Source organism: Corvus kubaryi, unplaced genomic scaffold (genome assembly GCF_017639235.1).
Source record: "Corvus kubaryi isolate FWS band 111438036 unplaced genomic scaffold, C.kubaryi_AGA036_p1.0 76, whole genome shotgun sequence".
NCBI classification, from domain to species: domain Eukaryota; kingdom Metazoa; phylum Chordata; class Aves; order Passeriformes; family Corvidae; genus Corvus; species Corvus kubaryi.
This window is the reverse complement of record NW_024582063.1, coordinates 10,242,928-10,255,667: the sequence shown is the minus strand read 5'-3', so window position 1 is coordinate 10,255,667 and position 12,740 is coordinate 10,242,928. Positions and strand designations below refer to the sequence as shown.

General features: G+C 36.6%; 1 protein-coding gene across 4 annotated transcripts in view; it reads right to left on the bottom strand.

Moving 5' to 3' along the window:
- Window positions 1-12,740, bottom strand: part of UBR2 (ubiquitin protein ligase E3 component n-recognin 2) — a 55,682-nt gene that overhangs the window by 33,096 nt on the left and 9,846 nt on the right. For 3 of the 4 annotated variants that reach the window (XR_006020222.1, XM_042051539.1, XM_042051541.1), the window contains exons 5-11: window positions 10,015-10,142; window positions 9,658-9,796; window positions 7,911-7,973; window positions 6,536-6,656; window positions 3,761-3,868; window positions 2,136-2,224; window positions 1,193-1,291 (exon numbers count right to left, since the gene is read on the bottom strand). Coding sequence is in view for 3 of the 4 variants with exons in the window: in XM_042051539.1 (XP_041907473.1) it covers window positions 1,193-1,291; window positions 2,136-2,224; window positions 3,761-3,868; window positions 6,536-6,656; window positions 7,911-7,973; window positions 9,658-9,796; window positions 10,015-10,142 (747 nt within the window). In the remaining variant the exon portion in view is untranslated. Of the gene's footprint in view, window positions 1-1,192; window positions 1,292-1,365; window positions 1,465-2,135; window positions 2,225-3,760; window positions 3,869-6,535; window positions 6,657-7,910; window positions 7,974-9,657; window positions 9,797-10,014; window positions 10,143-12,740 lie in introns of all 4 variants that reach the window. The other variant, XM_042051540.1, reaches the window with a different exon arrangement.

Here is a 12,740-nt window from a genome sequence, read left to right as displayed (position 1 = left end):
AATTACTTTCATGTCGTCAGTCTATTCTATCCTTCCGCAAAACTGTCAAAATACATTTGCTTTGGTTCTTTCCAATGCTTTCAAAATAGAACACACATAAAAGGGGCACTGCAATTATTCTGCCCTGGTAAATGTTTGAAATTACTTTTTTTGTAAGTATGTGTTGATACACGTATTATACCACCCCATCTGCCAAAGGGAAAAATATCGTAACCATCTGAATAATATTAGTTGTTTAAGTCTAACTGTAAGTCTGAATATTGGCAACATTCTTATTGAAAGCATCAAAATTAAAAGAAGCAACACAATATTGTCCTGAACCATGGGAACAACATCATGAGTTCCTGTTGAATTTCCATGAACATCCATCCCTAGGAAAATGAAGAAGTTTGCTCAGTATTGTGATTGCCATGCTACTATTGAATTTTAGAGCTCAATTAAGCTTATTAAATTTGGGAGGATTCAGAAGCATTCATTTTTTAAACAATTCTGGGTACAAAAACCAGACTTTTATTCCAGTACAGGTCCAAATTTTAATTTGTCTAGTTCATAATACGAGCAAAGACAGATTTAAATGGAGACTGGAACAAAAAAAAAAGTTTCCCAAACAAGCTGGTGAAAGATCAGCAGATTTAGTAAGCTGTGAGAAGTCACAGTGCTTGTAAGCACTGAAACAAAAATTAACTGGAAAACTGAGAGAAGGCATTGTCTTGAGACTCAAAGTACCAAAGGAAGTAGGGAGTATCATGAGACAATTCTTGCTTGCACTTGTGTTGACTGGAAAATGAACATGAAGCAGATCACTTATAAACTGCACCAGAATGGCACTCTGAAACCATGATATGCAAACCATAATACAGATTTCTACAAACAGTAACTGCGGCTCAGTATGATGAGGAATTTAAATGTTATGTGTGTGTATATCTCTAAATAAATTTGAAAGCACCTTTCTTAAAAAGGTAAAAGAAAAATGTAAAAAGAAAAACCAGAAACACCCAGCCCACTCTGGGAAGCCAGACTGAAACTTCCCGATGTTGAATGCTTTAACTTCTAAACCCACAGCAATGTATGCAAACAGTCTGACTGTTCTGCATTTGCATAGTAATGTTAAAGAAATCTGCAGCCTTGATTTATGAACCTTGAAAGGCTTTTAACAAATAAAGATTTCCTTTTTTGGTCTTTTAGTACTTACAAGAGAAGGCACTGTGAATATCTGTATCGAGAGGTCAGCAATTGAGAACTCTCTGTCGTGGTCATCTTTCATAAAATCACTCTGCAATCGCTCATAGTTCTATTAAGAAGGAGGCAAAAAAAGGCAAGGAGTGCCAACTATCAGTTTTTAAAAGAAAGACAGGCACTACTCACCAGAGTAGGTACAGTGAAGAGTTGGACAGACAGAGCAGCCACCGATACTGCCCGTTCGTGATCATCCTCCATATAATCTCTCTGCAACTGCCGGTAATTCTAAACAACAAGGGGAAATTCACCTCTAATCCACACTGACCTGATTTTTTAACTTAAATGTCTGCTCTGGGAAACTTTAATGCCATGAAAAAGGGAAGAGTAGCTCTAATGGATTATTATATGGATATTCTGTACAAAGAACATGACAACTTAATCTGCTCACATGTGAGATCTACTCACCCTCATTTTCACAATAAAGGCTAGTATTTTATTTTCTACTTGAGAAAGTTATTTGTCTGCAGCAGTGAGCAGAATTCTGCAGTGCTGATTTAAAGTACTTCAAATACAAGTTACTGCAGAAATACTAATCAGCATAACTGAATTTCAGCACTGTTTCTGAGCAGTGCTGAAACATCTTACACCTCAACAATGAGCAGCGATTAGCTCTTAAGAAGTGATAGCCTACATAGCTGATGGTGAAGACAAAAACATCTGAACTGCGTTAGTTCTGGGGCATCTGAAAGGCCATTCCCTTCCCAGGAGATGAGATGCCATTATAACTAATATACTAAAGAGCAAAACAAGATTTTCAGCATTTCATTTCAAGTTTTCACTTCCATAAAAAGGAAAAAACATTGAGTAACAGTTCATTTAAATCACTGTATGCTAACTAGACTCTCTTCACTAGACAGTTTTAGCATTTAATGGCTCTTTTTAAGAAAGATACTTACTCTCGCAAAGCGGATAGCAAAAAGTTTCTTGTACTTCAAATCCATAAGTAGACTGCTCATGAATAACTGGTGATACACATTTCTAGCTCCTGTCAAGAAAAATGAATGAAATACTGCATGTCACTATTTTCTATCAACATATTATGGAAACATTTAGAAGGGTAAACTTCTACAGAATGAGGTAAATATGCATTTCAGAGTAGAAGCTGCTTTGATTAAGTCTGTCAGGTGGCAGCAAAGGATGAAGAAGAATACATAAACCAAAATTCTTCAAGAGGCATTATTACTCCTGTATAAGATAATACTGTTGAATGGGAATGTGTATCACCAAATATAAGGGAAGTCAGCAAAACAAGAACAGAACTCTGTTCGTCCTCAGGATAAACAGGGGATTTAGATAGCCCAGGGAAAAGAAGAGAACACTATTATGAGAACACCATTATGAGAATTCTTGGGAACTGCAACAAATTTTCCTAGTTATGAACATCTCCATAAATAATCAGCTTAGCTATCTCTGAATTTCTAGTCTGTCTGGACAGCATCCCAGAAAGTATTATGAATACAAATGATATTCATCTCTATGTAGCTTGGAAACAAATGCACATATGCATCATTTCTTTCTGTGGGTCACTTTTAAGTCAAAAGCCATGACACTATTTCCTTACCGGAGAGGAACTATGGAATACAAGAAAAAGTAGAGAAATATTGCTGCTGAAATAGAAATGCAGAAGTTACTCCTTGCTTACATGAAAGACATTATCCTAACAAAACCTGTATTAAAAATGTTGTAATGCTCCACAAAAGCAGTACCTTTCAGATTACAAAATTTGCAGTGCTAAGACTCCATTCTCAAGACAAAGGTATTAGATAAACAAAACCTAAAATAATCATTGTCTCCATACTACATCCACTTTCCACCTTACTTCTTACTTATTTTACTGGTACTCCAAGAAGTTCCCCAGACAGACATAGTGCATCATTCCCTACCTGTCCTTTGTGCATCTCTTTCTTACACCTGGCCTTACACATCCTTTCAGGATATCAAATCAGACATGGAATCAATGAGGGAATAGAAATTAACTACCTCCCTTTCCTCAAAATTACAGCTTTTCTAGCTAATTCCATTACATCAAACAGCCTTTCAAAGTTTCAAGAGCGCTAAAACAACAGAACAGGGTTTTCACTGAATGTTCTCAGAGCACTTAAGAATACCTCATGAACACAAACGTAAGTCAAAGCAGAAAGACTCTGCCTTATCCCTTACAAATAGTCTTTTTGGTAGGTATTAAATGGATGCTGAGATCCGATAAAGCAGACAAACCCCCAATTTTTCTATTGTTTACTCAATTCCCCTTAACTATCACAGTCATTTGCATACTCAAGTCAGTCTTAATTTCAAACCACTTAGAAAAATTAGACCTAAAACCAATCCCGTCTCCAAACAGTCTCTGTATGTTGTCTTAAATGTACTTGGGAGTGTATCATGAAGTGAGAGATTATAACAAATTAGGCAAAATTATCCATAATACACCACAGTAAAAATGATCAAACATTAGCAGATACAGTAGAAGGAAAATTTAAGCATAGCTTTCTTTAGCATTTTCCAGAACTTTGAGAAAACTCACCTTTCCACAGTTTAGAATCATAAAGCATCAGCTTATCTACAAGGGAAGAATTTTCACCATCTGGCCCTTCTTGCAAACCAACCTGACACAGTATTCGGCGAAGGCCATCTTAATGAAGAGAAATGGTGCAAGTTACTTACAGCTCAAACACAAGTATGTTATTTTGACATATTGAAATTTTCATACAGCACAGAAGCCTCCACACTGCCCTCTTTTCCGTGACAACTGAATAACAGCAGTTGTATTTTGCTGATACAAACACAAATATTTCACACCTTGCAAGTTTCACACTAGCCTTATGGAACACTAGGAACACAGTGAAAATTGCCAAACACAATGATTTGGTTTAAAGTTATCAAATAAAAATGTTGTTTAAAAATTCCCTAAAAATGCTGCTGATTTATTAAAATAAGAAAGTTATGCAGCAGACTAATTTTCTAGGTTTTCTTTCTCCTATTTAGAGTCCTATCAAAAGGAAAATATAATTCATATGACATGACGTATATATTCATGTAGGAGCTTTTTGTTTTCACTTAGGAGCTGCTATCATTTTAAGGCTTCTCTGCATATTTTTTCTAATGGAAAGAAGCAATGATTGCAATTATAAGACCATGCTTGCAGACAAGCCTGCATCTGCAATAGAGCACAACCCAGACATGCTCCTATTAAGAATGTTCGACCCGGCTTTGCACTAGAGGTAATGCATATTCCTGGAGAACTATGTGACTTAGAGAGTCCTTATTTCCACACCCTGCTTGGCATCACAGCTCCTCAGGCAGAGTGGGCAGTGGCTTAGTGCCGTGCACACCATACCGTGTCCTGCATGTAACATAGCTGCACGTGGTGCAGTAACCATGCTGCATGTGGTTACCCTCTGTATGTCTGGTTAACATACACTCTGAGAACCCCTACAGCAGCTTGGGGTTATTCCTTTTTTGCCTTGCAGAGTTCAATTCCAACGACTGTTATGAAGGATAACAAATTAATGGCAACCACTGCATTGTTCAGCAATTGTCAAACAGACACTTAATCCTGAAGAAGTTACATTAGCTAGGAAGGACATAGTGGTCAAACTTCTGATGAAGTTCCACAGCGAGGTTTTTTCTTTTTTAATGACAAGCATTAATGACAAGCCATTCCTTTCACAGCAATCATCCAGCCTAACATCTAACCTAACTCTGGCACAGCAGAAGATCCCTCTACCTGTCACTCAGCCTTTGTTCAGGGACATTTCAGTGTAACCACCGAAGCAGCGCACCTGTATTACCCCATGTTACAGATGAAGGGTAACAGACTGCTGAAAAGATTGAGCAGTTTAGTTGTTTGGGTGTGTTTGTTAAAAAGCTAAGGGAAACCAACTCTTTCAGAAGTGCATTTCACAAAACCAGACTGCAGAGTAGGAGACTGCATCCCAAGACATGGAAGGCAGCTCAAGTAAATGAGCACACTGGTCACAGACAAAGTGCATGTGTGCTGTTTACAGTCAAACACGCTTTTTGCCCTTCTGAATCATAAAGAACTCAGCATTTAATGAGCCAAACTCTTCAGAACTTCAGAAACACTACACACACAACTCAGACAAAATTCAGCGCTTTCTTCTGTAATTTGAGACACCCTTAACATATTCAAGTTACTTTTTAAAACTGTCATTTAATGCTGAAAATTAATGACTGTGGCACCTGGCACAAATGATATGGCACAAGACTGGGCTTCAAATGAGAATGACAATGCCTGCCTATATGTTTCACTGAAAGGAAAATTTACCACAGAAGGAAACTCTCCTCATAACTCCTTTCTATTAATACCTACTGTTTACCAGCAACACTAGCAAATAGTTGAACAAACTGCTACCATAACTTTTGTTGAAAACTTTGATTTACTTATCTTTAAAACTTAAACTACTTATGTTTCAAAAACAAGAAGATGTTATAAAGACCTGGTGCCTGAAATCTTGGCTAGTTTTCCAGCTATCAGTCTAATAAAACATAGAGTCCCTGAAGGAAGGTTGCACCTATGCAGAACATAGGTGCAATATGACAGCTGAGTGTGCTTTGTTAATACTTCTTGCTAATATTTCCAGATGAATAAAATACAAATTGCAAGGGGGTCTGTATCTACATTTCTCTGTATCAGCAGTTTGTCACTTTTCCTTTTATTTCCCGTCATATCCTACATCTTCACAATCTCATGATTTACCAGGACAAAGAGGGAGCCAAGTCAAAACAAAAACCGAGCATTCCCATAAAATCTGATACTGTGCATCTTGATTCCTTTGAAGAAACCTCTTTCAAAAAATCTGATCAAGACTTTGTCAGCTTCTGTACTTACCAAAACCTTCCACAATTCCTTGCATTTTCTCTGTTCTACTTAGCAAAAAATCTGAAGCAATCACTTTCATCATCATTCATCAAATTACTTCTGAATAATTTTGTTTTATCTAATCAGACAGGTTATTTTCAGCTTACTGCATACATTTAAAAAGAACTAGGGACTGAAAAAATAGCTTTTTGGCATACTCCATTTGACAGTGAGTCTCAGCTTCTGTTCAACAGCAACTAAACAGAAAAGACTATGTAAGACTGGTAGCACTTCCACATGCAAGTTAGAATTCAGAACAGCACTCCAGTAAGAGAAAATAGAATGAAGTCTGACAAGTTATTAATAGCTTTGCCTTATACATTACATATCTGAAATAAGTAGACAAAATTGCTTCAGAAAATCAGCTCCTCTCACAAATATTCTCTAACTTATCTCAAAAAGGTCAATTTTGCCCACCTGAATATCCAATAACACTGCCAAGCCAAGTTAGGAGCTTCAGACCAAAGCTCTGATGGGCAACAATAGATGAATGCATAACTTGTACTTTCAGTGGCTTTGTCTGACGACTGGTATTTCTCTTAAAAAGAAAAGGAAAAAGGAGGCAATGCATATTTAAGTGAGGACTGGCATATACTTCTATACAGAAATGCAGCATTTCTATGATCAAATTTGGTAATTTATAATATTAATAAATATTCTAATTACTATCACCTACATAGCAAACCCAAAAAAGTCTGAACTTTGTTTATCCTATTAATATTCTAAGGACTTTATTACGCAGTATCAACATATTTACGTCAATCCATTTTCCACTCTTGCCCTGTTATCAATGCTTACACTGATCTGCAGCATTTTACTGATAACCAATCAACCCAAGACAGCCATGCATGTTTGTCCCTCTTGACATGCAGGTCACACAGCAGCCCCTCATGGAAACTGACTGTCCACAGACTATTTTCAAAAATACAAATTAAATACACAAAGTTAAAACAAGGAAGAATTTACCCTCATCTATGTGTTAGAAAGCATAATAATTAAATGCTACATATAAAAGCCATTTGTTCTTTGCATGCATGGGCAGCAAGTTAAAAATATTGCACAACATTATCTTTAAAAATATGCCAATGTTTTCAAAATACCATGAATAGTTAAAAACCAGTAACTCTAGTTGCAGTTTGTTTTTCAATGATTGCAGTATCATACATAAACCATTTATTTCATGTGATTAAGTACTGCACTGCAGCAGTTAAAGAAAAATTAAACAGAAAACATTATTCTCATGTTTTTACATGGAAGAATCTTGCAATATATAGATATTAATATATATACATAGATGCAAAATGAAACTATTTGCAGTTTCACACTTGGATTCAATCAGTAATAATCTCCATAACTGTTGTTGTGAAAGACATAAGCAACTTCATACTATGGGAAAAAAACTATAATAATTTAACTTCACTGATCTGAACTGCCATGTAATTCTAAAAGATTACATTTAAAGTTCCCAGACACATCTGTTTTATGAAGGAAAAAATTGTCTACAAACTTCTTTTTAGAATATTATTTTGGGTGTCAGGTAGGTGTTCCAGTTTGGCCAAATTTAGAAATATAGTAAGAAAAAACCCAACAAAAGACCAACAACAACAAAAACCCCATAAACCAATATTTTGATACCTCTACTGTGCATATTGTAAATAGTATCACCAACACTTTGTATCATTAAAATATAGTGAGTCATTATGATCACAGTATCACAAACTGTGTAGCAAAGCCTCTTTTTGCTTAAGATGAGGCAAGTAAGCAGATAATACCCCTTACCACCACTACTTACCACTATTACTGATTTTGCCTGCTCACAGTACTGGAAGTCTCCGTATCGAACGGACCTACGGCCCTGTAAATTCAGAAAGATGTAACATTACCACCAGCTCCTAAACAAGAAGTCCTGATTCTGTGTTTTATATTAGTATAAAAAACACAGTAAAAGCTTCAGATGCATGCTAACTACTCTGCCTTTCATGCCGTTTTCACTATTTAAAGTACTGTGTATAGTTACATACTGGGATTTCCCAAATGCACCATGTACTTTTTAAAAGAAGATAAAATTGCATAATATATTTAGTTACCTGTTACATTAAATTTTCTGTGTATAACATTGTTCTTAAGATGTAACTACACTGCTTTTATTAAAATACTGAAAACATTAGTACAAAGGCATTAATCATTAGTTTTGATATAACTTGAAGATATTTCAGATATTTCAGTGCCTTTTAAAAAGCAGATATTAAAGTTAATTGGTCTTTTAAACATACAGTTGAAGCACTTGTTTTATTCCAAAAGGAAGGTTTTCAGTCTTTCTGTACTGTTAATCCATACATCAAAATAGATAGTTGATTGAATTTATAGTATAATACAGACAGGAAAACTCACTGTTAATTTAGATCTGATGCCAAATCACTGCTTCAGGCATAACATTTCTTTCATGTACATGCATTCATGGATGTATTTAAAAATAGAAGGATCAACAGTAGGGAAACATCTGAGTGTATCCTACAGTACACACCATGTGCTCATGTCACCTCATATTCAGGGATCAGAAGTGAATCTTTTGGTTACTGGCATCACAAAAAATAGAGCAGTGATAATGCAAAACCAAAATGTAGTTCAGTGTTAAGTAATATGAAGTGGTTATATTTCCTGCTCCACTGACCACCTTGAAGTACTTTAACCATCCAAAATGACATTCCCACTGCCATTTTGGAAGAGATTTCCTTCCCACACCACCCCCCCCCAAAAAAGGCATGAGCCAATAAGCCAAGTAAAAAAGACACTCATTTTTCATGTCAACTGCTTACAGGTTCATTGCAAAGATAACAAGGTGCAGTTGCCCAATGAAGTGTCACTTTCTTCAAAAAAATGCACAGGAGCCACAATACAAACACAGCTGACAGAGTGCTTCTGAAACTGAAATACTAGTTACAATTACATTCAGCATATGGTGATTCTGAGCTCACTGCTCTTCCAAAAAACTGTGTGAAATGCTTTTACCTCTTCCTGTCATTATAATCTGACACTTATGAAAAAGAAAATTAATTAAATTTTTAAGAAAAACACAAACCATGAATAGTTCCATGAGCACCAAAACAAAAGCAGTCAGTTATGGATTTTATCCCTCACACTTTACTGGTGTTACTCTGAGAAGCATTTCCTATGTTTGGAGCACATTTAGGTGCTCTTTCAATGCCAGCTCCCTGGTTCAGTAAGGGAAGGGCCAAAGCTACTGCCTGTCCTAGACAGAGGAGTAAGAAACACCTAGGTATTTACACTTACAAGACTTACTGGAATACATTTACATTGAAACATATATTCAGTATCAGGTCTGGTTTGGACTAGCCAAATTGTATTTAGGCACTAGGACATTTAGTATTTAGTATTAAGACATTCTAGGGTGGTGTGACACACAGGACTCACAGACTCACATTAACCACATGCTTTGGGAAAACAGACTAAAGTAAGTATAGTCATAAAACAAACATTAGGTCAAGGTAATTAAAAGTTCTAACTATTCATTCACTTACATCTCTATCTACTGTTGTTGCAAAACCAATGGCTTCCTTCTGTGTGCAGTTGACAGCCTTCTGAAGGGTATAAATAACTTGCTCATAGGTATGGACTTCATCATTAAACAGCATGCAGTAGTAAGTGTCACTCTTCTCACTTCAAAGCAAGGATTGAATTTATGTCATTCGAAGCAATGTTAAAAGCAAAAGCAAAGTAAAAAATATGAGAAATACAAGTCTATTGCAATTATTGTATACAAAAATATTTCTGACAATTTTAGGAAAGGAAGAAAAGATTCTTAAAATCAGAACTTGCATTTTCAACTGCAAACATATGTAAGTCTTTAAAAGGCAGAAGACAAATATTATACTTACATCATTTCTAGTCCAGGCAATTCATTTTCCTTTTCCCATGTTAATATATCTACTGCATATTTAAATGTGATGGCAAAAATATTATAAGCTCTTGCTACCATATCTTCTGGTAAGTGCACAAGAGGATCCTGGGAAGTAAGTATAAATAGCAAATGAGAAATTAAATGACATTCAAAACAACCTGTCAAATTTGCACCTCTCCTTATCAAAGATGATGTAAGCATCTTTAATGAGGTCTTTCTTTAAATGACTTTTCAGTTGAAAGGAACAGTCAATAATCATCCTGTTTTCTTCTTCCAGTTCTACACTGACAGTCACCAAAGCTCTAATCTAACATACAGTACCTGAATGTTAACTTGCCTCTGATCACCCATTTACATTTTCACACATTCTTCCATTCTCACTCCCCTTGTTCTCACTCCTGCACACCTTTTAAGATAGATCTTTGAAAGAACTTTTAACCTCTGCTGTATTAAAATCTGCTTCTTCTGCTATGCCTTCAAAACCATAACTTCAAATCCCTGTATCTTTTGTTCCACTTATCAATATTAGTAAACTGCAGAATACAAATGACCATGCATCTCTTGTCCTGTTTTATATGCAGCATGCATTAAAAGGCATAAGTCTTATCTATCCAAGCTTATACAACATGCAGCACACTGGCATCATGATTTATGATGCACGTCTCTCCTATGCTGTGCTATATAAATAATTAACTGCTGAAATGTAAATAGGTGTTTCATAATGATCTGTCCACATCTCAGTCTTGCTCACAGAGAGCTGCTGCCCTTTTGTCTGTGGACCATGCACCCATTTGTGCCCATTCTGTGCTCTCTGTTTGACAACTGCAACAGCCCCTACAAACTATTCCTGCTCTCTGTGCCAGAGCAGAATGGAGGCTGCTGCAGTGTGGGAATGGGAATGAGGAGGGGGAGGAAGAGGAGAGCTGCCTCAGTCTGCCAAGCTGAATGGACTACTTTTTGGAGCGGCAAATGAGAACCACTGGCACCTCTGAATAAGATACTGCAGGTACCACTGCCATTTCTCTCCAGTCCATTTCAAGGATTGTGAATAGAAAACATTATAAACCTCTTTTCTTAAGGAAGCTGTCTTTTATTATATCAAAATTTTGAGAACAATTAGTTCCTCTTCTACAAACCAGGAAAGGGAACACTGCATGGCCTGCAGGTCACCTGGACATACACTATACACTGGGTCACTGACTCGATTCATCATTTGATATTCTGAAGTATGTGTAATGGTTAGCCAATTAAAATATTTAACAGTGGCCCAATTTCTAGTTTAGGATTACCTAACACTAAATTTTGTGTTTCACTACAGCTTAGGTTGTATAAAAATGGCCACAATAATCTTTTCTCAACTTAACTCTCCATCACCTACAGGAGGCTTTTGACAGTCAGCAATTCACCTGTATTAGTAAAGTTTATCCCTTACACCCCACGACTCTTTGGAAGGTTTACAAGAGCGGTAACAACTGCATTTCTCTTTTTATTTTTCCTTTCATTTAAAAGTTACCCAGGGTACGGAGAACTATCAGCCACCAAAAGCAAAGGCAAACCACAAGCAGTAGCTCTGCCTCCATTCCCAGCACTTTCAACAAAGACACATACCTGGGCAAGGCAGAAAACAGGCTCCAATAATGCTCAACAAATCATCCTTAATCTGCCTTGAACGCAACACTGCGTAAGAGACCTCAATCTCCATGGTTTATGGGGAATAAACACAAAGCCTGCCCAGAACCTTGATTTCTCTGTCAGGCACACTCGCTGTGTGAGTGTCTTTGGGCACAGAAGTAGCAGGCCACTCAAGATTTCACAACAAGAGTTTCCTAAGGCTGCTGACTAATGTAAACTGGCATGTAGACCAAGTGGTGAGTCCAGCAGCACTGCTAGAGTCTTTGGGCTGAGAGAGTGAGAACAGATTTTAGAAGGACCATTGTCACTGAAAATACCATTACAGTTGCTTCACTTAAAACCGTCAGATCAGCAAAATTACTACAAAAGCTCTCCTTATATTTTCCCTTTTAAAAAATTTCACAGAAGTTATACTATGTAAGGACAGATGTGAGTGGCTAGGTCAGAAGCCCAGTTAGCCACAGTCATTCCAGAGATGTAATAACAGGTAAGAAGAGTATAAGCAGAAGACAGAATGTTTCTCTAGTCCCCAGAAACTTAAGACACTAACACTTCCCACATCAAAGATGGTTCCTACAATTTTAAATGGCCATTGGTAATTTTTCCCTCCACAACCACGTTAAATTTGTTTTTGAACATATGTAAAGTTTTAACAACAATAGTGTTTTGCAGTGGTTAGTCCAAGAGCTTGAGTTCCTCCTGTACGATGTGGCATGTCTTCTTGCATTTAATATGTCCAAGTTGTTATGCTATGATTCTGTGGTGAAGATGTGTTCTCTATTTTCCCTCTTCATACCAAACAAGCTTTTAGAGACCTCTTCCTGTGACAGCAAGGTATTTTGATTTTTTAAAATCTGTGCACTTTACTTTGGTAAGAATCAGAATATTTGTTGCACAGACAGCTGAATTTGGCTTCTTGGTGCACATGATTACATACAGGTTTTTCTTTTTGCATGTGGCAGAATCCCTTGACCTCTGAGAATATGCAGAAAAACAATGAAACAGAACTACAGCTGCAGAGGTGACCAAGAACATACAAAATGAAGCCTTTAAGCAGAAAATAAAATTCCA